Below are 25021 nucleotides of genomic sequence, written 5' to 3'. Positions count from 1 at the left end.
ATCTTATTGAGGGTAGAGCGTAGCTCAGGGGGAGTGTGGACAGTGCACCCCGGAGCTACCTGTGCTGCAGCACCTGCTGTAGGGTTGGCCCCGTCCTGCAGTTGGAGTTGATGAGGTTCTCATGAGGTCATTGGCACCCAGGGAGAGAAAACAGGGGCAAGAGTACTTCCTGGAAAGGAGCTTTTGAATTCTATGTGGCATACCCACACAAGGGAGCTTCCCCACTACTAATTTGTATTAAATGACCCCAAAAAGTCAGAGGAAGGCATTCATACCTCCCTAGATAATCTCTGGGTCAGGATATTTCAGTGTACATGGAAACTGGGTCTCCTCCTTCTGGGGAAGTTCCACAGCCTCACATCCAAGGCACTGATCTTTGCTCAGCCTTGCTTGTCTATGGAACAGTTCTCTGATAGGAGGTCCCCCCGCAAGATTCCCTGCTTGTGACAGTATTGGATGGCAACTCTGATGTCTTGAAATATCCCCCTCTCTCCAGGCTAGGTCCTCTGGCATCCTTTGGTTCCCAGTCCAGAGAATGTGTTGCCACAGGTCTCCCCTCATTACATACTCTAGGCTGGCAGGGCTACAGTTGAAGGACTCACCGCGAACTCCAGGGCTAGGAGGGGAAGACATGCTGGGACCTGCAGGCCTGTGGATGGGAATGTGTTGCTGGGACCCTCCTGCCATTCTGTCCTCTCCAGGCTAAGTCCTCTGGCATCCTGTGTTTTACAGTCCAGTGAATGTGTTGCCACAAGTTTTCCCCCATTGCGTACTCTCAGACATATCCAGGATGATGACATTTAATCTGCCTCTCCATCATCATCCTCATCCACATACACAGGCTTCACCTAGGTCCTGAATTCCAGCCCCAGGAGTTCCTGCTTCTGCACCAGCAGGAAGGTGGCCATCTCCTCGTTGTGTTGCTTTCTCCTTATCTGGTTCATGACATTTAGTGGGTTGAATCAGATCCTGGCTCTAAGGATTGAAAATTGCCATCTTTTGGTTTGTGGGGAGAAGCTGAGGAGGACTGTGTGGTGGTCCACCCCTGAGCTGCCAGTGCCGAAGCACCTGCTGCATTGTTGGCTGCATCCCACGACTGGAGTTGAGGAGGTTCCTCATGAGGTCTTTGGTATCCAGGTAGACACAGTAGGGACAAGAGAACTTCCGGGGAGGATCTTATAAATTCAATTTGGCATCCCCATAAAAGGGGAGCTTCCTAGTTACCAATTCCTATAAAATGACCCCAAACATCCAGGTGAGGGCCTTCAAACGTCTTGCTCAAGATCATCTCTGGAGCCTAATATTTCTGCATCCTTGGAAACACAGTCTCCTCCTGCCCAGGGAATATGCACAACCTCAACACCAAGTCACTGATCTTAGCCTGGCCTTGGGTGTCTATCAAAATGTTTTATGATTTGAGGTCCTCCTGGGAATCCCTGCTTGTGACAATTTTGGATAGCTCCCACGATGTCTTGACACATACTTCCTTTTCCAGGCTAAGTGCACTCTGGGAGGTGTGGTTCTCAGTACACTGGATGTGTTGCTACACGTTGCCTCCCCCCATCCCTTACTCTAGGATGGCAGGGCTAGGACGGTAGGACACAATTCGAGCTCCAGTGCTAGGAGGGCAGCACATGCTTGGAGTTGCAGTCCTGTGGGTGGGAGTGTGTGGCTGGGAGCCTCCTCTGACCTCTCCTGGCCCCTTCACTCTGGTGTATAAGGGGCCAGTGCAGGTGGCAGTTTGCTGGCCCTCCTACTGGTAAGGAGAGATGAATGAGTCATTGCCTCTCCAGGATGATGACATTTCCTCTGCACCCCCATCATCATACTAGTTCCTATGCCCAGGCTTCACCTAGATCCTGAAGCCCAGCCCCCAAATTGACTGGATCTGTACCAGCAGGAAAGTGGCCATCTCCTGGTTGTACTGCATTCTCCTCACTTGGTCAATGACATTTATGGGGTTGAACCCATCCTAGCCAAATGCTCAGTATTGCTATCTTTTTGGGGGTGGAGAGCAGCTCTTGAGTACTGTGCCGAAGTACACCCTGGAGCCAACTGTGGTGCAGTACCTGCTGTAGGGTTGGCCATATCATGTGGCTGGAGTCGATGAAGTTCCTCTTGAGGTCATTAGCATCCAGGGAGAGAGAATAGGGACAAGACAACTTCGTGGAAAGGATCTTTTGAATTCTGTGTGGTATCCCCCAAACCCGGAAGCTTTCCAGTTACCAATTCTTATAAAATGACCCCAAATATCCAGCTGAAGGCTTTCATACCTCCAGCTGAAGATCATGTCTGTGACAGAATATTTCAGTATACATGGAAACATGGTCTCCTCCTGCCAGGGTATGTTCTGCAGCCTTAACCCCAAGTCACAGATCTTTGCGCATCCTTGGGTATCTATATAAAAGTTCTCTGATTTGAGATCTCCATGTAAGTTTCCTTGCTCATGAAAATAGTGGATGGCAAGTACTATGGATGCAAAGTCCTGTCTTGAAATAGCCCCCATTCTCTGGGCTAAGTCCTCTGGAATCCTGTGGTTTTCAGTGCAGTGGATGTGCTGCCTCAGGTCTCCCCCAGTTGCATACTCTAGGATGGCAGGACTCACTGGGAACTCCAGGCCTGGGAGGGCAGCACATGCTGGGAGCTGCAGTTCTTTGCATGGGAGTGTGTGGCTCAGAGCCTCTGCTGATGATTTCTCCTGGGGGATTCATTCCTGGGTAGGAGATGCCAGTGTCAGTGGCAGGCTCACTGGCATGCTTGCTGCTAAGGAGCATTGAAAAGGGCATGACCTGTGCAGGATGATAAAATTTCCTCTGCATCCCCATCATGATCCTAGTGCACATCCACAGGCTTCACCTGGGTCCTGAAGCCCTGCCCCCAGAGTGGCTGGCTCTGTACCAGCTGGAAGGTGGCCATTTCCTGGTTGTATTGCTTTCTCCTTCCATGGCCCATGACATTTAGTGGGTGGAGTCAGATCCTAGCTATAAGTCTCCAGGTTGCCATGGTTTTGGGCTGGGGAGAAGCTCAGGAGGACTGTGTGGTGGTATAGCCCTGAGCCGCCAGTGTTGCAGCACCTGCTGTAGGGCCGCCCACATCCTGGGTCTGGAGATAATGAGGTTCTTCATGAGGTTTTTGGCATCCAGGGAGAGAGAATAGGGGCAAGATAACCTCCTGGATAGGATGTTTTTTATTTTTCTGTGGTATCCCCATCAAAGGGGAGCTGCCCGGTGAGCAGTTTGTACAAAATGATGCCAAGGGCCCAAACATCCAGGGGAGGGCCTTCATACCTCCCATGCAAGAGTCGCTCTGGGGCACAGTATTTCAGAGTGCCGTGAACCATGGCCACCTCCTGCCCAGGGAGGAACTGGAACCCCGCCCCAAAGTCACAGATTTTGGCATGACCTTGGTAGTCCATCAAAACATTGTGTGGTATAGCCCTGAGCCACCAGTGTTGCAGCACCTACTGTAGGGTTGCCCACATCCTGGGATTGGATTTGATGAGGTTCTTCATGAGGTCTTTGCATCCAGGGAGAGAGATTAGGGGCCAGATAACTTCCTGTATAGGGTCTTTTTCTTTCCATGTTGTATCCCCATAACAGAGGAGCTTCCCAGTTGCCAATTGTTATAAAATGCCACCAAACATCCAGGTGAAGGCCTTCATACCTCCTGCCCAAGATCATCTCTCGGGCAGAATATTTCGCCACACATGGAAACAGTCTCTTCCTACCTGGGAAGATCGAAAGCCTCAACCCCCAGTCCCTGATCTTAGCCTTGCCTTGGTTGTCTGCCGAAAGGATCTCTTGTTTGAGGTCCCCATCTAAGATTCCCTGCTCATGACAATATTGGATGGCTCCTACAAGATCTTGGAATATCCCCACCCCACCCCCAGGTTAAGTTTCCTGGCAGCCTGTGATTCTCTGTCCAGTGGATGTGTTGCCACAGGTCTTCCCCATCACATACTCTAGGATGGCAGGAGTCCCTGGGAACTCCAGGGCTAAGAGGGCAGGACATGCTGCCAGTTGGGGTCCCACCACTGGGAATGCATGGATAGGAACTTCTGCTGTCCTTTCCTGGGAGCTTCACTTCTGCATATAAGGTGCCTGTGCAGCTAGCAGGCTGGCTGGCCTTCCTGCTGGTGAGGAGAGATGACCAGGCATGACCTGTCCAAAATGATGAAGTCATTTCTGCTGCACTCCACTCATCATCCTCATCCACATGCACAGGCTTCACCCAGGTCCTGAAGTCCAGCCACTGGAGCTCCTGCTTCTGCACCAGCAGGAAGGTGGCCATCTCCTCGTTGTGTTGCTTTCTCCTTATCTGGTTCATGACATTTAGTGGGTTGAATCAGATCCTGGCTCTAAGGATTGAAAATTGCGATCTTTTGGTTTGTAGGGAGAAGCTGAGGAGGACTGTGTGGTGGTCCACCCCTGAGCTGCCAGTGCCGAAGCACCTGCTGCATTGTTGGCTGCATCCCGCGACTGGAGTTGAGGAGGTTCCTCATGAGGTCTTTGGTATCCAGGTAGACACAGTAGGGACAAGAGAACTTCCGGGGAGGATCTTATAAATTCAATTTGGCATCCCCATAAAAGGGGAGCTTCCTAGTTACCAATTCCTATAAAATGACCCCAAACATCCAGGTGAGGGCCTTCAAACATCTTGCTCAAGATCATCTCTGGAGCCTAATATTTCTGCATCCTTGGAAACACAGCCTCCTCCTGCCCAGGGAATATGCACAACCTCACCCCTAAGTCACTATTCTAGCTTCTGCTGGTGTTTTCTCCTGGGGGATTCATTCCTGGGTAGGAGATGCCAGTGTTAGTGGCAGGCTCACTGACACGCTTGCTGCTAAGGAGCATTGAAAAGGGCATGACCTGTGCAGGATGATGAAATTTCCTCTGCATCCCCATCGTGATCCTAGAGCACATCCACAGGCTTCACCTGGGTCCTGAAGCCTAGCCCCCAGAGTGCCTGGCTCTGTACACGTGGGAAGGTGGGGCTTGGTAGCCCTCTTCCTCCTGGTGGTTGTCTGCTGAGTGGGCTGAGCATCTCTCACTCCTGTGCCTGCTAGAGAGGCCCAGAGTGGGGCAGGGGAGGCCTGGGCGTGGCAGGCCTGAGAAGCAGGGCAACAGTGTGGTGTCTGCTGAGCTGGAGACAGGACTGTGGAGAGACACCCCATCCTCCCAAGGGGGAGCCGGGCTGGCTCAGGTGTCATCTCGCCAGAGATACATGTACCAACAACATGGCATTGGTGCCCAGGGGGAAAGATGATGACTACCAGTCATCCAGCGCTTTGGCCACTGGGACCCAGCGAGCAAGTAGCAGCCAGACCTTGGGCCCTGTGTCCACCTGGAGAATGAATAGTTCAGAAAAAATGTGCTGTGAAACCCGGCAGACAAGGCCTTCAACTGGTCCATCTGGCCCTCCCGGACCAGTGGTTCTTCAATGGCATTGGCAACTACCTTGGAGCAGAGATCCTGTTGCAGCTGAGGATCCCTCCCTTTGAGAAGGCGTGCACAGTCCTGGAGGCCCTGCAGGGACACCAGCTAAGCCCAGAGCTCACTCTGAGCCAGAAGATCAGGGTTAAGCTGCAGAACCTGGACCTGCTGGAACTGTGCCACTCAAGTGCCCAAGGAAGTGGTCCAGCTGGGGAGCAAAGGCTATGGGCCAGAGCACAGAGAGGAAGTCTTCTCTGCCTTCAGAGCCTGGCTGCAGTGCTATAGCATGCCGGGCATGAGCTCCGCACTGGACTGGAATGGCCACACCATCTGATTCCAGGGGGATCCTGGGCCCCTGGCCCACAATGGGGCCAGGTCCCCCCAAAAATCCCAGGAAATCAGCCAGCACCTGTGGACGGAATGGAGCACCTTCCACCTCCAATCAAGGCCCCTCCTAAGATGCCAAGGGCCCAGAGACACCTTCCTGAGATGACTGCAGCCCGGCAGCCTGAGAGGTCAAGGGCGTGGCCTTGACAGGGATATTGGTACCTGGCCTCTTCCTGACTCTCTGCTTCCCAGGTGCTAGGAGGTGAGGGGCTTCCTCCTCCAACACTCCTGCCACGAAGTGCTGCGCTGCCCCAAGCACACAGTGACCCTGGACGGACACCTCTGCTGATGAATGTCAGGTGTCCTGCCACAGCCTGGAAAGCTATGAACACAGCCCTCTTGGTGCCAATGCTGCCTCTCCTGGTTTGATGCCCTAGTCTGTCTTCCTCGCTAGATGACAGCATGACTGAGAGCTTGTGGGATCCAGACTGGAATCCCAGCTCTACCCTGCTCTGGCTGTGGAAATCTGGGACTTCACCTTATCCCTCCATGATTCACGCTCCTCGTGCATAAAATCCCGGTGATCCTGACAGCAGGAAGAGGAAGAGCAGCACTGGGCACTGAGCACTCTCAGATGATCACAAGTGTCACTGTGCTGAAGCTCTACTGACTGTGCTGGCCACATGGCAGTGCTGTTTCTGGGTGTTGGCACTGAATCGATCCTCAGCCAGCTGCTCTGGGGCAGAAGCTGCCTCAACTTGATCCCTTGCCTGTCTCCATGTTCTTCAATCCTGTGGCTCCCTCCTGCTGTCACCCGCAGAAGCCCTCAGCATTGGCCCAGCACCACTGGTGTCTGTAGCGGCCGAACCATCGTCCTGGCTCTGAGTGTCCCCGACATCTGTGCCATGAACAAAGCTCTACAGTGCTGATGGAGCATGGGAAAAGACAGGCCGAGTTTGAGAGACGTCCAGGAAGCAGACTGCCTTGGGCTGGGGCCAACTGTGTCCTCAATGACAGAAGAGGAGGTGGGGAGGCCACAGAGATGTTAGCTATGGGGCTCGGGGCCTAGGACCAGGTCCGTTGGGCTGCACTGTCATCTGGGCCAGGCTGCTCCATGGCTGGAACTGGGATGATGTGGAGACACTGTCACACGCCTGTCTGGTGACTGGGCAGGGGAGGCTCCTACCATGAACTCAGTGGACAGAGGATCAGCGTGACCTCTGCATATTCCTGGGCTGCTCATGGCATGGCCGAGTCCAGGCTTCTGCATGGGGGACGAGGGAACAACACAGTGTCCCCATCCACAGAACAGGCAGTACTGCCTCTCTTCACCTGGGCTCAATGTCCTTCCAACGCCAACTTGGCCGCTTCTTGATGGAAGCCCCCGCACGCGGACATGCCAGGAGGTGAGCAGAGAGAAGCCCCAGGCCATGGAGGTCTGTGGGATAAAGTCACAGCTGTGCTCAACAAAGCCCACCCTCACCCAGCACCCACATCAACTGCACCCAGTTTGGAGGCTGTGGTCTGGGGTCTCCAAGGTGCCTGGCACTCCCTGGTCCTAGGGGAGCCTCCCTGAGTCAGAGGACTTGACACAAGTCAAGTCCACAAGGAGGAATCCCCCTCCTGCTGCTGCTCTGTCTTCCTCCCACTGAATCTCAACTCCTGATGCCCACACAGCCTTCTGTGCTGCCCACCCCCTGATGCATGGGTGTCCTTGACCTCTCCTTTCCCTCCAGCTCCCTAGACAGGGCTGCAGGGTGACTCACCATGGCTTCCTCCTGCGTGGCTGATCCCCCATGAGTAGGATCGCCACGTCTACGGAGTCACTTCTCAAGGATCTGTACTAAAAATGCAAGGAGATGTGTGAAATGGACACATACCAGACATGTGGAAACATCAGATGCTATTGTTGGCTGCGGTCACCACCACCCTCATCTGCAGTACACCCCACAGCAAGTCCTCCTGTCCATCTGAGACTCTTCTCTATGACCATGACTCCTCCATCCCTCTGCCTTCCTCTCCTCCCTGACAATTGAAAAGACATCAGGACACAGCCCACTCACAGGAAGCACTTGAACCTCCCTCCCTCCTTGAGGGTTGTCTGGGTCTCTGCTGGGTACTACTTACATTGGGGCCACCTTGTGTTGGTGGCGCCCTGAGGGTGGCAGGCAGCAGCAGCACAGGGCTTTCAGGCAGCCTCTGCTGCTCCTCTTCAGAGCCTTCCAGCATCGCCTCCCTCTGCTGCTAGGGGTGGAGGTGGGGCTGGAGCTAGAGCAGGAAGCCCCAGGGCCAGGCTGGCAGAACACCCTGGGAGCGGCAGGGATAGGCTGGCAGAACATGCCGGGAGTTGGCGTCCTGGGGATGGGAATGGGTGGCTGGGAGTCTCCGCCGCCCTGCCTTCCTGTGGGCTTCATCCCAGGAAATAAGAGGCCTGTGAAGGTGACAGGTGCACTGGCACTCCTCCGGGAGATGTGAGATGAGGGTGCAGGAGCTGTTGAGGGTGATGCTATTTCTTCTTCAGTTGTATCCTCATCAGGTGCACACACAGCATTCACATAGATCCTTAAGGGTCCGCCCTGGAGTGCCTGGCTCTGTAATAGGAATGTGGCCATCTCTTTGTTGCATGCCTTTCTCCTCATTGAGTCGATGACCTTCAGCAGGTTAAATCCCGTGCCATCCGTGATATTGAGGATTGCCATCTGGGGGGGCATAGGGAGCAGCTCAGGAGGACTGGGGGTTGGGACACCTTGGAGCCACTGGTGCTGCAGCACCTCCTGCACTGTTGGCCGCATCCTGGGGTTGGAGTCCAGGAGGTTCCTGATGAGATCTTGTGCATCCCGGGAGATGGACTGGGGGCAAGAGTACCTCCCAGATAGCATAGTTTGGATTTTCTGCAGTTTATCCCCATCAGAGGGAAGCTGCCCCGTGAGCAGTTCATACAGGATGATGCCCAGAGCCTTCATACCTCTCATGCAAGAGTCGCTCTGGGGCACAGTATTTCAGAGTGCCAGGAACCCCAGCCACCTCTTGCCCAGGGAGGAACTGGAACCCGGCCCCAAAGTTACAGATTTTGGCATGACCTTGGTAGTCGATTAAAACATTTCGTGGTATAGCCCTGAGCCGCCAGTGTTGTGGCACCTACTGTAGGGTTGCCCACATCCTGGGTCTGGAGATAATGCGGTTCTTCGTGAGATTTTTGGCATCCAGGGAGAGAGAATAGGGGCAAGATAACCTCCTGGATAGGATGTTTTTTATTTTTCTGTGGTATCCCCATCAAAGGGGAGCTGCCCGTTGAGCATTTCATACAAAATGATGCCAAGGGCCCAAGCATCCAGGGGAGGGCCTTCATACCTCCCATGCAAGAGTCGCTCTGGGGCACAGTATTTCAGAGTGCTGGGAACCATGGCCACCTCCTGCCCAGGGAGGAACCGGAACCCGGCCCCAAAGTCACAGATTTTGGCATGACCTTGAAGTCTATTAAAACACTTGGTGCTATAGCCCTGAGTCGCCAGTGTTGTGGCACCTACCTTAGGGGTGCCCACATCCTGGGTCTGGAGATAATGAGGTTCTTCGTGAGATTTTTGGCATCCAGGGAGAGAGAATAGGGGCAAGATAACCTCCTGGATAGGATGTTTTTTATTTTTATGTGGTATCCCCATCAAAGGGGAGCTGCCCGTTGAGCAGTTCATACAAAATGATGCCAAGGGCCCAAGCATCCAGGGGAGGGCCTTCATACCTCCCATGCAAGAGTCGCTCTGGGGCACAGTATTTCAGAACCATGGCCACCTCCTGCCCAGGGAGGAACGGAACCCGGCCCCAAAGTCACAGATTTTGGCATGACCTTGTAGTCTATTAAAACACTTGGTGCTATAGCCCTGAGTCGCCAGTGTTGTGGCACCTACCTTAGGGGTGCCCACATCCTGGGTCTGGAGATAATGAGGTTCTTCATGAGGTTTTTGGCATCCAGGGAGAGAGAATAGGGGCAAGATAACCTCCTGGATAGGATGTTTTTTATTTTTCTGTGGTATCCCCATCAAAAGGGAGCTGCCCGGTGAGCAGTTCGTACAAAATGATGCCAAGGGCCCAAGCATCCAGGGGAGGGCCTTCATACCTCCCATACAAGAGCTGCTCTGGGGCACAGTCTTTCAGAGTGCCAGGAACCACGGACACCTCCTGCCCAGGGACGAACCGGAACCCCTCCCCAAAGTCACAGATTTTGGCATGACCTTGGTAGTCGATTAAACCATTTGGTGGCATAGCCCTGAGCCACCAGTGTTGTGGCACCTACTGTAGGGTTGCCCACATCCTGGGTCTGGAGACAATGAGGTTCTTCATGAGGTCTTTTCATCCAAGGAGAGAGGTTAGGGGCCAGATAACTTCCTGTATAGGTTCTTTTTGTTTCCATGTTGTATCCCCATAACAGGGGAGCTTCCCAGTTACCAGTTGTTATAAAATGCCACCAAACATCCAGGTGAAGGCCTTCATACCTCCTGCCCAAGATCATCTCTTGGCCAGAATATTTCACCACACATGGAATCAGTCTCTTCCTACCTGGGAAGATCGAAAGCCTCAACCCCCAGTCCCTGATCTTAGCCTTGCCTTGGTTGTCTGCCGAAAGGATCTCTTGTTTGAGGTCCCCGTCTAAGATTCCCTGCTCATGACAATATTGGATGGCTCCTACAAGATCTTGGAATACCCCCCCCCAACATGCTAAGTCCTCTGGCAGCCTGTGATTCTCCGTCCAGTGGATGTGTTGCACAGATCTTCTTCATCACATACTGTAGGATGGCAAGGCTAGGATAGCAGGAGTCACTGGGAACTCCAGGCATAGGAGGCCATGACAAGCTCGGTGTTGGGGATCTGCGTGGGAATATGTAGCTGGGAGCCTCTGCTCCCCTGCTGTCCTGGGGGCTTTACTCCAAGGAATAAGTGGACAATGCATGTTACAGGCTTGCTGACCTTCCTGTTTGTGAGGAGAGATGATTGGCCATGACCTGTCCAGGATGATGACATTTCCTCTGCCACCCCATCATTATCCTACTCCGCATGCACAGGCTTCACCTGGGTCTTGAAGTCCACCCCCCATAGTGCTTGGATCACTGTTGTCTTTCAAGAAATCTGTCCATTTTATCACAGTTGTTGAACTGACTGGCCTGAACTTCTCCCCTCATCTCTTTATCCTTTCAGGCTTTATGATCAATCAGTAGTGCTGTCCTGTATTTCAGAATGTATTTCGTCATAGTGAGAGAGCATATTTTTTATAATTTAAATCCTTTTCAATGGATTGATATTTATTTTGTGACTATAACTGTGGGTCTGCCCTTGAAATTTTCTTCCATATACACTGCAAACCAGTGAATGCTGCCCTCTTGTTTTGTTGAAATGTTCCTATAACTGTCAGTTACTACACTTTTGTCCATAATGTACACATCTTCAGGTCCTTGCAAGTTGAGTTTAATTTTTCTATCCAAATGTCTGACCACGATTGTGTATTCACTGGTCCTTTTTATTTTTGTCAGTTTTATGTATTTGAAGCTGTGTTATTAGATGTATAAATGTTCTCATTTCTTCTGTGCTTGTGATCAATTGATGTCTTTTTCATGAAACAACCTGCTTTATCCTGGGTGACCATCTTCACCCAGAAACTGACTTTACCTGATGTTCATGTTGGCACTCCAGCTGCCTTGATTCATTTGAACTGGGCAAAGCTTTCTGCATCCCCATTTGACTAAGTTATGCTTTTGTATTTTCAGAGAACTCTGATACTCATTATGCCCAAAGGAGGGTGTAAAGAGTTAAACCCACAGTTGGCTTGTTTTTAGAAGTGAGTCTGGCCAAAGCCTATGTGACAAGGTCAGTGTAACTCCCACCCAATTCTATTCCCACAACTAAAATCTTCTGACAAAAGACATTGTTCAAATTACAACCACATATTTGTCTATTCTGTTCCTAATTTGAGAATGCTTTGTCTTGTCCTTCTGAGCCTTGTTTACATTAATTTTCATAGACAATGCATGTAGCTTGCCTTTACCCTGATTGATTTCCAATGAAAGTCAGTGCCTGGGACTGGCCAGGGCCTTTGTTGGTTGCACTGGCATTGGTCATCCTGGCAACTCATGTTCTCTCTCTCAGTTCTATGTCCTAATATATTTTTTTTCCTCAAGCCTGCATCATATACTGGGCAGGGGACTGGAACATAACTGCAGGAGTCTACACTAAATGACTCCCATTGTGGGCACTTGAACCGTGAGCAATGGCCTGCTCAGTAAGGCTACTCAGAATAAAAAGGAAAAAAGAAAAAGAAAAACAAAGAATTGATGATGCAGTGCACCTCTCCTCTAGATAAGAAAGTCCAAACCGGAAACAAAACCCAGAAAAAGCAGTAGATGCTTCAGATGCAAGAAGGTAGTAAATGTAGTCAGCTCATACCAAAGCATGGGGTCATCACTTTTGCCCCAAGCTGGCATGCAGTGTTGAAATAAATACTACAAGAAATAATTAAATATCAAAAATCACTTTCAGCCTAAGCTGGCCTGCACTGTTGAAATAAATGCTGCAAAAGATAGATATAACCATTTTCACAAATAAGAATTGTAATGAAGGGGCCGGGGATTTAGCTCAGTGGTTCCACCACTTACAAGATCCTGAGTTTGATCACCAGTACCACCTCCAAAAAAAGAATTGTAATGAAAAGATAAGTATATGGAATGAAAACAGCTAGAAAGCTCTGAAGAGCATAAAACAAAACAGTGAGAAACACTCTCAGCTTTAAGATTCCCAAGGCTAGTGCTGTGTTATCAGCCTGATGCTGCCTGCAAAACTCTGGAATCCAAAACAAGCCAGAGAAATAGCAACCATGCTCTACCAGATATAAAGAGATTTTGTAAGATAAATCAAATTACAAATGTTAGCTCATTGATCAATGTACCTTTGTTTCAATTTGAGTTTATGTTTGATTGGTGTGCTTAAAACATTTCTTGTGCATTGCAAAGTCTTGAATTGTAATTATAAGGTTAACGTGCTCTTTTCTGTACTTTGTTGAAGAATTCAAGGTTACTACTGTTCTTTATCGGCAGCTAAATTTTAAAATGTAACAATCTGAAAAGAGAAAAAAGGGGACACTTTAAAATTTATATTGGTGAAGACAAGATTGTTATAGAAAGTTTATAGTAAGTGTCAGGAAGAAAAAATATTAAGAAGGCTATAGGTAAAAGATATATTTTTGATATGAGAGGATTTTGTATGTTTGTCTTGTTAGGATAAAGAGAGATATACAAGACCAGAAGACCTAGGTATATTGAGAAGGTGTGTGGAAGTGATTTATCAAGGAAATATGTATGTTTGCTTGTTGGTTTCAACTTTTTTATAAAAGATTTGCATTTACAGGCATAAAGAGCTTTCATTTCTTATGATTCTAATTCTACAAGAGAACTGTGTTAATTGGCTTATGAAAAGTTTTGACTAGTCTTATTTACACTTATAAACCTAAAAATTCCAAAGGATATTATTATTCAAGTAGGCTAAATATATTTGAGGGCACTCTGTTTTATAAACAAATTATCTTATATGTTTGTTTGGTCATACAGCTATTTTGTTTGAGCTCTACATTTTTTTCCTTTTTTTCCTTTAAAAAGATTAAAAAAAAAAAGATATTTGCCTATAATTGAAATTGCTTTATAAATAAAGGTTAGGGCAGGGATTTAGCTCAGTGGTTCTGCCACCTGCCTCACAAGCACAAGGACCCAAGTTTGATCCCCTGTACCAAAAAATAATAATAATAATAAAGTTGAAGGAATGTGTTTCCTTCCCCCCCACACACAAGTTGCTACCAGATGAAAATGATATAATGCATATTGTTGTCTAAATATAACCATTCCATGTATTCATTGTTACAATCTTGTTTTTATATGTTATTTAAAAAGGTTTGTCAAGATGACAATGGAAACCCTTAAGTTTGGAAAAGCTGGTAACAGGACTCCTCTTGGTGAACAAAAGAGTGGCTGCATGGGACTATTTTCCAGCCTTTGCTCACTAGGGGGACCTCAACAGTTTCCATAGTGTTACAACAGACTGACTTTGATAGTTTTCATAACCTTATAAGAGACATCAATGAATATTACTTAAATATGTTATTGTAATAGTTTTACATTGTTTATCACCAAAGGCTTAAGTTCTAAATATATTTTTGTGATATGCTTACCTTGGTCATTTTCCAAAGTTAAATTTTCTGTGAAAAAAGAAAAACAACAAGGTTTTATTAAAAACATACTTTCGGTACCAAACTAAATTAAAGGGCATAAGGTTTCATATAACTGTGATAATTATTATTGTTAATTTTTTGGTATACTAAATGTGCTCATGCTTTCTGATTGTACAGATTTTCTAATATATTGTTTATGGCAAAAAGCTCCTTTTGATTCAGGTATTTGCCTTTCTCTTATGCTCCGGCTACTTATGATAACAGGTACATATGTAGGCTATTGTATTTTCTTCAGGTGGCATCCTATCAAAGGAGAACAATTTAGATAAGAGTTTTTGTGTTTTGGGAGGAGAATGAGTATGTTTAACAATGCCTATTTTATACCAAGATGGACATTTAAGTGAGTTATAAAGAAAATGTCATCATGATTTCATACCAAAATATGTGTGGCTCTTGATTTGAAGCTTTTTTTGCTTAACATTTTACTGGAATTCAACTACAAGAAGAACCGTGATTGATAAAAATAGCATCCTTCTATATTTTATATTTCAAAATGCTTGATATCCAGATAAAATTATAATAATCAAGTTCACTACTCCCATTGCAATGCTAATGGTATTGATCTTCTCTTCTGGGTGTGGAACGACTAAAGTTTAGAGACCAGAACTAGAAAGATAATTGAGCTAAGAAGACACCCAATATATTGACCCTGGTGCTTCAAGGTCTACAGACAACCCAGGACATGAGAGAACCTTTTCTACAAGCTCTTACAACTTTGGTTAAGTCACTCAACCTCTTGAGCAGGGAGATTATTGGACACCAAAAAGACAAAAATCAATAGTGTGCCAATGGAGTGTCACTTAAGGGAAAAAAATCTCGCGTGCTTTCACAGAAAGCAACATGGTCAAGCAAGGCCATGACATCCTGATGGCTGACACTGACAGGAGCTGAAAAGCTCTCTACAGGGTGCAAAGGAATGCCTGAGGAGACTTAATTGACATTGATAGATAGAAAGTAGTTAATTCTTATTAATATAGGTCTCGCCTGAACTTGGTCTTGAACACCCAGTAGAAAAGTATAACCCAAACATATATACCATCAAAACCATAGTAATAAAGCTGATTATAAGAAGGACCTCCAATTTCTGACCTCTTGTGGCAGTTTCTAGGTACATTGGTGGCTCTATTATGAGTCATTAGAAAAAATTATGGTAATTGTTTTGTGAATGTATTAAATTTTTAATCTTTTTACAGATAAAGTTAAAAGAAAAATTATGACAAAATATCACACTTATAGATAACCTCCATTAGTAAAAGGGTCTAAGAGCCAACAGGTCACAATAACCATTTTAGTCCTTTAAAAATGGTTTCTAAATATGGCTCTTTCCCCAAGCTGTGGAATGACACGATTCAGGACCTAAGCATGGCCCCACACCAAGGGTATGAGATGGATCTGCATGTCATGTAATTAGAAATCAACATGAATACAGTGCTCTTCATTTACACAAAACAGCCCTGGGAGCAGCTCTCCTGCCATGGCCCCTCTCCCCCTGAAAAGTACGCCTGTCCCAGATCCATCTCCAGCCCCTCTGTGGTCCGGAGCACCTCCCCGCTGCTGAGCCAGTTGCTGTCTGGGGTCGTGCTGGACAGACCAGAGACACCGACAGATGAGGGCCTCTGCAGCTTTGCAGTCCCTCTTGCCCTGACTTCACTCGTCCCTAGCCACAGCTTCCAAACCAGCATCACTTCCAGGGACATGGACACAGCAGCCAAGTTCCCCGGAACTGGGGCTGCCGCAGTTAGGGTTGCTGGCTCTGGGGCTGGGATTGGCACTGTGTTTGGGAGCCTCACATCAGTTAGGCCAGGAACCCTTCTCTGAAGCAGCAGCTCTTCTCCTACACCATTCTGGCTTTCACCCTCTCAGAGGCCATGGGGCTCATCTGCCTGATGGTGGCCTTTCTCACCCCTTCTCCCCCTCACCTAGTTCTTTCTCCCGTGTCTCATCTGCCCATGTGTTCCCCTCCCATACACTTCCCCAGGCTGCCTGGAAGCATGACCAGCTCAGGGTTTGACAGAGGGAAGACAAATAAACACTGTATTAATAAGGTGAAAAAAATAAAACAAAATAAAATAAAACAAAACATAGGAGGAAGGGGTTAGTGTTGGGGGCAGGGGGCGACAAGGGGAGAGATGGCAGTGGGTGGAGCCCGGGACAGGGTGAGGAGCACAGGACTGAGGTGGAGCTGACTCAAGGTGAGTGTGGCAGGGGGTGCTGGCTGGAAGGGGCTGGTGATGGAGGGGCCAGCGGCCAGGGCTCCACTCCGAAGGAAGGGGTTCTAGGCCTTGGCTGCTGGTGGTGCGGGTGTGGCCGGCTCACCAGGGAGTCCAGGTCCACGAGGGCGGCATTGGGGCCCAGGAACGACTCTGGGTTCTTCCATGTGAGGGACATGGGGGCTGAGGGTGGGGGCTCCCCACAGCAAAGAGCCCAAGACCCCACTCATGTCAAAGGCCCCTGGGCTGCAGGTGGGCACCTCTCCTGCTAGCAACTCCAGCTCCTCCGTGCTGCTCCCCGAGGCTGGCAGGGCCGTGCGGACTCGGTCAGAGTCTGAGAACTCATCAGGCTCAGTGTCAAAGGCCCCCACCCGTACCCCTGCAGTGCCATTGGTGCTCGGCTTGGCAGGTGACCCTCCCCACAGGTTGGAGAAAGCTGGCGCCCGAGCCCAGGGATCCGAGGCTGGAGTCTGCTGACGGAGGCCACGCCCCCGGAGCATCCCCATGGGTTGGGCCTGGGCCCCTCTCCTGGTGCGGGGACTGGTGTCCCGCTTCATGGGTCAACTGAGGGCCTTGGAGGCAGCAGACCTCCAGGGGTCCCTAGAGGCTAGCATGGGAGCTGGACTGCCCCAGGGGTCAGCAGCTGGAGGGACAGCGGGTCCCCCCCCAGGAGTCCAAGGCAGGGGCAGCTGCAGGGACAGCAGCAGTCATGGGTGTTCCCCTCCCCCCACACACCCCACGCTTGGAGGCTGGTGCAGGAGTGAGCTGAAAGGATGTCAGGCCCGTTTGTACATGATACCTGACATGGCCTTCCCCTTCCCTCCTCCCTGGATGGGCATGCCCCGCCTCCACCCTTTGCCTTCCTCTTATGCCTTTGCCCCTGTGAGTTTTGCTGGGCTGACCACAGAGGAGCTTCGGGCTCTGGAAGGCCGCAAGCGACAGCACTTGGAGGCCAGGCTGCAGAGCCTGCGCAACATGTGCACACTGCTGGATGCCGTCATGCACATGAACCAGTACCTCACTGTGCTAGCCTTCTTGGGGCACAGGCTCCCGGCCCGACACTTCCGTCAGCCCCACGGAAGAGACTGCTTCCACGGGGTCGCTGCGGCCTCCACCAGCACTCCCACTTCTGGGGACACCACCCCATCCCAGCCCAGGAAACGGAAAAGCCTCCAGCTCCCGAGTCGGTGGGCACCGAGGAGCTACCGGAGGATGGACAGCCAGATGCTGCAGAGCTCTGCCGCTGCCGCCTGCAAAAGCTCAAGTCCCCTGTTGCCCGGGGACTTTGCCCCAGTCCTGCCCTGCAGCCCTCACTTGAACGCATCTTGCCACCAGATGCCAGCTCCCTCTATCTGACCAGCGAGTCCTAACCCCAGCTCTGACGAAGAGGAAGCGGCATTCCTGAGGCCAGCTGGAAAGAAGGCTGTTTCCTGTTGGCCCCACTCCCATGGGGATGCTGGTCCGTTCTGCTGTCCTCTCCACCTCTGCAGCACTGTGCTGTGCTAGGGCTTGGCTAGGCCTGGCAAGGCAGAAGGTTCAGCCTCTAAGAGCCTCTTCTCCACCCTTTCTGGGGGAAGGGCAGCTCCTCAGAGTCCTACTGTGTGTGAGGGGTCATGCTGCAGTTCGGGACAGCATTAGCTCCCATTCCCAAGTGTGGATCCCAGAAGGGCTGGAGGCAGAACGGGAACTTGCTGCTGGCCTTCTGGCCAAGACTGGTACCAATCTCCTCTTCATACTTCGATCTTCCCAGAAGCCCCTTGTGGCGGTAGCTGTGTCCCCATGCCCTCTGGCATTTCCACATCTTCCTGGCAACCACATATCTGAGGAAAATGAGTGGGGGGGGCAGGAGGGCAGCACTGAGGGACCCTGCCCCTCCCCTAGGCCCTTTCCCCAGCAGCTTCTCCAGTGAGGCTGAGCCACCTCACCCAGCAGCCACTGCCCAGCTGCACCAGGGCTCAGGGCTGGCGTCCTGCTCCTCAACCACTGCAACCCAGAATCCAAGAAAGCTGCTGTTGAGCCTGCAGGACTTTTCTTGAGTTAGGATTGGAGCAACTTCCTCACCTACTGGCTTTTGGCTTAAATCAATTTTTGAAATCCTGATGCTTGACCCCAGGAAGGAGGAGCATGAGTGCTGGCTTCTGGTATTTCTAGTTTAGAACAGGCTCTGGGACAGGAAGGGAACATGGGAGCCCAGGACTGCTTGCCCCTGTCTTTCTTCCCCTCAGTTTGGTGTTAGAGTTGCTGGAGACAGTTTCAGATGATTATTTAATTTGTAAATATTGTACAAATTTTAATAGCTTAAATTGTATATACAGCCAAATAAAAACTGGCATTAAACAAAATTTTAAAATAAAAAAATTTTAAAAAATATTTTTATTTTATTAAAAAAGTTTGAAATCATATTATAGTTTTTGCATCTTCTATTTACATCTTTAATTAGAATTCTGAAGATTTTATCCATCTGTGAGAGCCAACCTGACTCCATTTTGTGCCTCATCACCGTTCCCCCCATTTCTTGTAGATTCCAGGTGGTTGCCTCCCCCTCACCCCTTGGGGGTCCCCTCAGTTGATGCTACTGTACCCCATGTGGTGGAGCATTCCGAAACCGTATGTTATCTTTAAAACCTTCTCTTTTGGTAGAGCAGTCTACCACTCTATGTTATCTTTGTAACCTTCCCATTTGGTAGAAGAGTCAGCGAGTATATGTGACCTTTGTGACCTTCCGATGTGGTAGAGCAGTCTGCCGCTATGCGTTATCTTTACAACCTTGTGAACAGAACGCTCTGCACCTGGGTGATAGTTGGTTCCAACTAAACTGTGTGAAACTTCCCCAGCCCCACTAGCTTAGCAAAGTTCAGCTCCTGTGAGATTCCGCTTGTGCTCCCCCTCTCCCTGAGCCCTCCACAACTAGAAGAGCCGCCTAAAGGAGACTCTCAAGCCCATTTTCATCACCGAGAGTTTGTCCAGCATGAGCACTCTCAGTCGCTGGCAATAAAGATTCAAATTTGGCTCAAAATGTAGCGATTCTCTAGACTCTCTCATGATTTAGTATAACATATCGGCTTTACACAGTTTACACAGTACATGATTCCAAAATTCTTCACCCGTGTCTCTAAAATAACGCAGAGCCATAATTTTCCTGCTGTAACAACTTCGCAGAAAAGCACAAGGAAATCAGGATATTGGTGCTTCACTGATAATTTGGAGAAAGCTTTTGCATGTCAAATCACAAATTCTTCCTCGAATGACATTCTGGCTAAGAGAGCTTTGCCTTGGTGAATTTAAAAAAGTTCCCTCAGGGATAGTATTAAGATTGACCAGGCTTCTCTGTGTTCTCTTCCTTTGAACAAATGAACCAATGTAGTCCAAGTCACGTAAATTCTGAGTTTTGATCGCCTGCAGCCTAACTGCCTGGCCAGCTTCGTAGGGTTGTAGTGAGGAGTCCAGCAACATGAGGCAGTATCTTGAGCCCCTCTTCTATGTGCAGACTTCGGGGCCTTCCCGTCCCCTCAGGCAGCTCCTCTGCTTCTCACTTCCCACCTGGCTGCCTCAGCTCTGCTCCCCTCCCTGTGCCCTCTGTCCTGCTCTCACCCAGCCCTTCCTATGAGCCAGGGGCCTGGGGCTTGGGAGCCCTCTTCCTCCTGGTGGGTGTCTGCTGAGTGGGCTGAGCATCTCTCACTCCTGTGCCTGCTAGAGAGGCCCAGAGTGGGGCAGGGGAGGCCTGGGCATGGCAGGCCTGAGAACCAGGGCAAGAGTGTGGTGTCTGCTGAACTGGAGACAGGACTGTGGAGAGACACCCCATCCTCCCAAGGGGGAGCCAGGCTGGCTCAGGTGTCATCTCGCCAGAGATACATGTATCAACAGCATGGCATTGGTGCCCGGGGGGGAAGATGATGACAACCAGTCATCCAGCGCTTTGGCCACTGGGACCCAGCGAACAAGTAGCAGCCAGACCTTGGGCCCTGTGTCCACCTGGAGAATGAATAGTTCAGAGAAAATGTGCTGTGAAACCCGGCAGACAAGGCCTTCAACTGGTCCATCTGGCCCTCCCGGACCAGTGGTTCTTCAATGGCATTGGCAACTACCTCGGAGCAGAGATCCTGTTGCAGCTGAGGATCCCTCCCTTTGAGAAGGCGTGCACAGTCCTGGAGGCCCTGCAGGGACACCAGCCAAGCCCGGAGCTCACTCGGAGCCAGAAGATCAGGGTTAAGCTGCAGAACCTGGACCTGCTGGAACTGTGCCACTCAGTGCCCAAGGAAGTGGTCCAGCTGGGGAGCAAAGGCTATGGGCCAGAGCACAGAGAGGAAGTCTTCTCTGCCTTCAGAGCCTGGCTGCAGTGCTATAGCATGCCGGGCATGAGCTCCGCGCTGGACTGGAATGGCCACACCATCTGATTCCAGGGGGATCCTGGGCCCCTGGCCCACAATGGGGCCAGGTCCCAAAAAAAGAAATCCCAGGAAATCAGCCAGCACCTGTGGATGGAATGGAGCACCTTCCACCTCCAATGAAGGCCCCTCCTAAGATGCCAAGGGCCCAGAGACACCTTCCTGAGATGACTGCAGCCCGGCAGCCTGAGAGGTCAAGGGCGTGGCCTTGACAGGGATATTGGTACCTGGCCTCTTCCTGACTCTCTGCTTCCCAGGTGCTAGGAGGTGAGGGGCTTCCTCCTCCAACACTCCTGCCACGAAGTGCTGTGCGGCCCCAAGCACACAGTGACCCTGGACGGACACCTCTGCTGATGAATGTCAGGTGTCCTGCCACAGCCTGGAAAGCTATGAACACAGCCCTCTTGGTGCCAATGCTGCCTCTCCTGGTTTGATGCCCTAGTCTGTCTTCCTCGCTAGATGACAGCATGACTGAGAGCTTGTGGGATCCAGACTGGAATCCCAGCTCTACCCTGCTCTGGCTGTGGAAATCTCGGACTTCACCTTATCCCTCCATGATTCACGCTCCTCGTGCATAAAATCCCAGTGATCCTGACAGCAGGAAGAGGAAGAGCAGCACTGGGCACTGAGCACTCTCAGATGATCACAAGTGTCACTGTGCTGAAGCGCTGCTGACTGTGGTGGCCACACGGCAGAGCTGTTTCTGGGTGTTGGCACTGAATCGATCCTCAGCCAGCTGCTCTGGGGCAGAAGCTGCCTCAACTTGATCCCTTGCCTGTCTCCATGTTCTTCAATCTTGTGGCTCCCTCCTGCTGTCACCCACAGAAGCCCTCAGCATTGGCCCAGCACCACTGGTGTCTGTAGCAGCCGAACCATCGTCCTGGCTCTGAGTGTCCCCGACATCTGTGCCATGAACAAAGCTCTACAGTGCTGATGGTGAATGGGGAAAAGACAGGCCAAGTTTGAGAGAAGTCCTGGAAGCAGACTGCCTTGGGCTGGGGCCAACTGTGTCCTCAATGACAGAAGAGGAGGTGGGGAGGCCACAGAGATGTTAGCTATGGGGCTCGGGGCCTAGGACCAGGACCATTGGGCTGCACTGACATCTGGGCCAGGCTGCTCCATGGCTGGAACTGGGATGATGTGGAGACGCTGTCACACACCTGTCTGGTGACTGGGCAGGGGCGGCTCCTACCATGAACTCAGTGGACAGAGGATCAGAGTGGCCTCTGCATATTCCTGGGCTGCTCACAGCATGGCCGAGTCTAGGCTTCTGCACGGGGGACGAGGGAACAACACAGTGTCCCCATCCACAGAACAGGCAGTACTGCCTCTCTTCACCTGGGCTCAATGTCCTTCCAGCGCCAACTCGGCGGCTTCTTGATGGAAGCCCTCACATGTGGACATGCCAGGAGGTGAGCAGAGAGAAGCCCCAGGCCATGGAGGTCTGTGGGATAAAGTCACAGCTGTGCTCAACAAAGCCCACCCTCACCCAGCACCCACATCTACCTGCACCCAGTTGGGAGGCTGTGGTCTGGGGGCTCCAAAGTGCCTGGCACTCCCTGGTCCTAGGGGAGCCTCCCTGGGGCAGAGGGACACAAGTCAGGGAATCCCCCTCCTGCTGCTGCTCTGTCTTCCTCCCACTGAATCTCAGCTCCTGATGCCCACACAGCCTTCTGTGCTGCACACCCCCCTCCCTCCCACAGGATGCATGGGTGTCCTTGACCTCTCCTTTCCCTCCAGCTCCCTAGACAGGGCTGCAGGGTAACTCACCATGGCCTCCTACTTCGTGGCTGATCCCCCATGATTAGGATGGCCACGTCTACGGAGTCACTTCTCAAGGATCTGTACTAAAAATGCAAAGAGATGTGTGAAATGGACACATAGCAGACATGTGGAAACATCAGATGCTATTGTTGGCTGTGGTCACCCCCACCCTCCTCTGCAGTAGACCCCACAGCAAGTCCTCCTGTCCATCTGAGACTCTTCCCTATGACCATGACTCCTCCATCCCTCTGCCTTCCTCTCCTCCCTGACAATTGAAAAGACATCATCAGGACACAGCCCACTCACAGGAAGCTCTTGAACCTCCCTCCCTCCTTGAGGGTTGTCTGGGTCTCTGCTGGGTACTACTTACATTGGGGCCACCTTGTGTTGGTGGCGCCCTGAGGGTGGCAGGCAGCAGCAGCATAGGGCTGTCAGGCAGCCTCTGATGCTCCTCTTCAGAGCCTTCCAGCATCGCCTCCCTCTGCTGCTAGGGGTGGAGGTGGGGCTGGAGCTAGAGCAGGAAGCCCCAGGGCCAGGCTGGCAGAACACCCTGGGAGCGGCAGGGATAGGCTGGCAGGACATGCCGGGAGTTGGCGTCCTGGGGATGGGAATGGGTGGCTGGGAGTCTCCGCCCCCCTGCCCTCCTGTGGGCTCCACCCCAGGAAATAAGAGGCCCGTGCAGGTGACAGGGGCGCTGGCACTCCTCCGGGGGATGTGAGATGAGGGTGCAGGAGCTGTTGAAGGTGATGCTGTTTCCTGTTCAGGGGCATCCTCATCCTCAGGTGCCCACACAGGGTTCACACCGATCCTTAAGTGTGGGCCCTGGAGTGCCAGGCTCTGCAACAGCAGGAATGTGGCCATCTCGTGGTTGCACATCTTTCTCCTCACTGAGTCAAGGACCTTCTGCTGGTTAAATCCCATGCCTTCCATAACATTGAGGATTGCCATTTTGTCGGCCATAGGGAGCAGCTCAGGAGGACTGGGGGGTGGCACACCTTGGAGCCACTGGTGCTGCAGCACCTCCTGCACTGTTGGCCGCATCCTGGGGTTGGAGTCCAGGAGGTTCCGGATGAGATCTTGGGCATCCAGGGAGATGGACTGGGGGCAAGAGCACCTCCCAGATAGCATAGTTTGGACCATCTCTGTTTTATCCCCATTAAAGGGGAGCTTCCCCGTGAGCATTTCATATAAGATGATTCCAAGGGCCCAAACATCCAGGGGAGGGCCTTCATACCTCCCATGCATGAGCTGCTCTGGGGCAGAGTATTTCAGAGTGCCAACAACCCCGGCCACTTTCTGCCCAGGGAGGAACCGGAATCCCATCCCAAAGTCACAGATTTTGGCGTGACCTTGGGGGTTGATCAAAACATTTTGGGGTTTGAGGTCCCCGTGTACAATTCCCTGGGTATGACAATAATTCACGGCTCCCGCAATATCTTGAAATATCCCTCGGGCCTCCTCCTCTGGCAGCCTGTGGTTTTCAGTCCTGCGGATCCGTTGCCACAGGTTTCCCCCCGTCACATACTCTAGGACCAGGTATACTTTGTCCTTGCTTTCGATGACCTCCAGCAGCTGTACGATGTTAGGGTGTTGAATGTCCTTCAGGATCTCCACCTCCGATGTAATGCAGGCTGCTGGCACCTTTGCCTTCGCTAACTCCTTCACAGCGACCTGCATCCCTGTGCCATAGTGTTCAGCCAGGAGGATCCTACCAAAGCCGCCTTCGGCAAAGAGGCACAGCACCTCATAGTTCTTCTGGAGCCAGTGACTGCAGGACTTGGTGGTCGAGCCCAGCACCTCATAGATTTCCTGGAGGCTGTGACTGCTGGACCTGTCACTGTAGTCCTCCCAAGATGTTCCCTCATGCCACTCAGCACCCACCCTGTATATCTCCATGGAAACAGAAGCTCCACTCTCCATACCACCAACCCGATCACCAAATTACCACCAACACTTGCCGTCCGACTCCTACGTCACCCACAAGCGATCCACCTGAGCCTCGGCCTTATATAGCTAACAACTGTGACCTCACACTGGCTCCTGTGAGGTAGCGGAACCAATGGGCCCAGGCAGATCTGGCCACACCCCCTAGGGCCACCTCACTCTTGCCCACAAGGACCCTTTGTTTGTCATAAAAAAGGTTACACAGTCCTTGCTTGTGTGGGTTATGGAGATTTTAAGTTTTTAAGGTTTTTTTTAAGTAAGTTTTTAAAAATGAAAATCCGTAGGATGCTCCAAAATCCTTTTCCTTTCTGCTCTGAAAATCTGTGATACCTTTTGTTTTTAGAGATCTCATGATGTCTACGCTCAACATATCCAATTCCTTTTTCTTTAAATTCTTACTGGTCTCAGAGTGATGCTACAATTTCATTGCCATTAGAATAATGTAGTGTTCTGTTTCTGAAACCTGTCGAGGCACATTAATGCCTATGAAGCTGACAGGAAGATACCTATCATAATCACTTCCCCCAAAGACAATTGATAGAGAAGTGCTATGCACTTAGGCCCTTGCCTTGCCTCCTCCCCTCCTCCCCTCCTCCCCCACAGAATGTTTTGTTTTGGAAACGTCAGTTTGTGCTGCGGGGCTCCTGCCCAATGCAGCAAAATGGTTTGTGACTGAACTGTGTGACCTTTCATGGA

At 50.9% G+C, this 25021-nt stretch overlaps 2 protein-coding genes and 1 pseudogene across 3 annotated transcripts in view; 1 reads left to right on the top strand and 2 right to left on the bottom strand.

Annotated features, from left to right (window-relative positions):
* The window catches only part of LOC110347605 (sperm motility kinase 2B-like), a 112229-nt gene that overhangs the window by 40726 nt on the left and 46482 nt on the right, over positions 1-25021 (top strand). The window lies entirely within an intron of this gene.
* Positions 16040-16943, bottom strand: LOC147822424 (epsin-1 pseudogene; annotated as a pseudogene).
* LOC147822423 (sperm motility kinase 2B-like) lies at positions 18418-24943 on the bottom strand. Its single transcript, XM_087196834.1, has 3 exons — positions 22752-24943; positions 22388-22464; positions 18418-22061 (listed from the first exon to the last, which is right to left on the bottom strand). Exons 1-2 carry the CDS (start codon positions 24299-24301, stop codon positions 22452-22454), a joined length of 1563 nt encoding a protein of 520 aa, XP_087052960.1. The 5' UTR covers positions 24302-24943; the 3' UTR covers positions 18418-22061; positions 22388-22451.

This window comes from Heterocephalus glaber, unplaced genomic scaffold, assembly GCF_053883595.1.
Source record: "Heterocephalus glaber isolate CG9 unplaced genomic scaffold, H.glaber_assembly_v1.0 deba00001617, whole genome shotgun sequence".
NCBI lineage: Eukaryota > Metazoa > Chordata > Mammalia > Rodentia > Bathyergidae > Heterocephalus > Heterocephalus glaber.
The sequence above is the reverse complement of the archived record's forward strand: the minus strand, read 5'-3'. Positions and strand labels throughout refer to the sequence as shown.

Bases quoted from the DNA above. Each gene is read 5' to 3' on its own strand.
- LOC147822423 (XM_087196834.1), bottom strand. From the start codon at position 24,301: ATGGAGAGTGGAGCTTCTGTTTCCATGGAGATATACAGGGTGGGTGCT.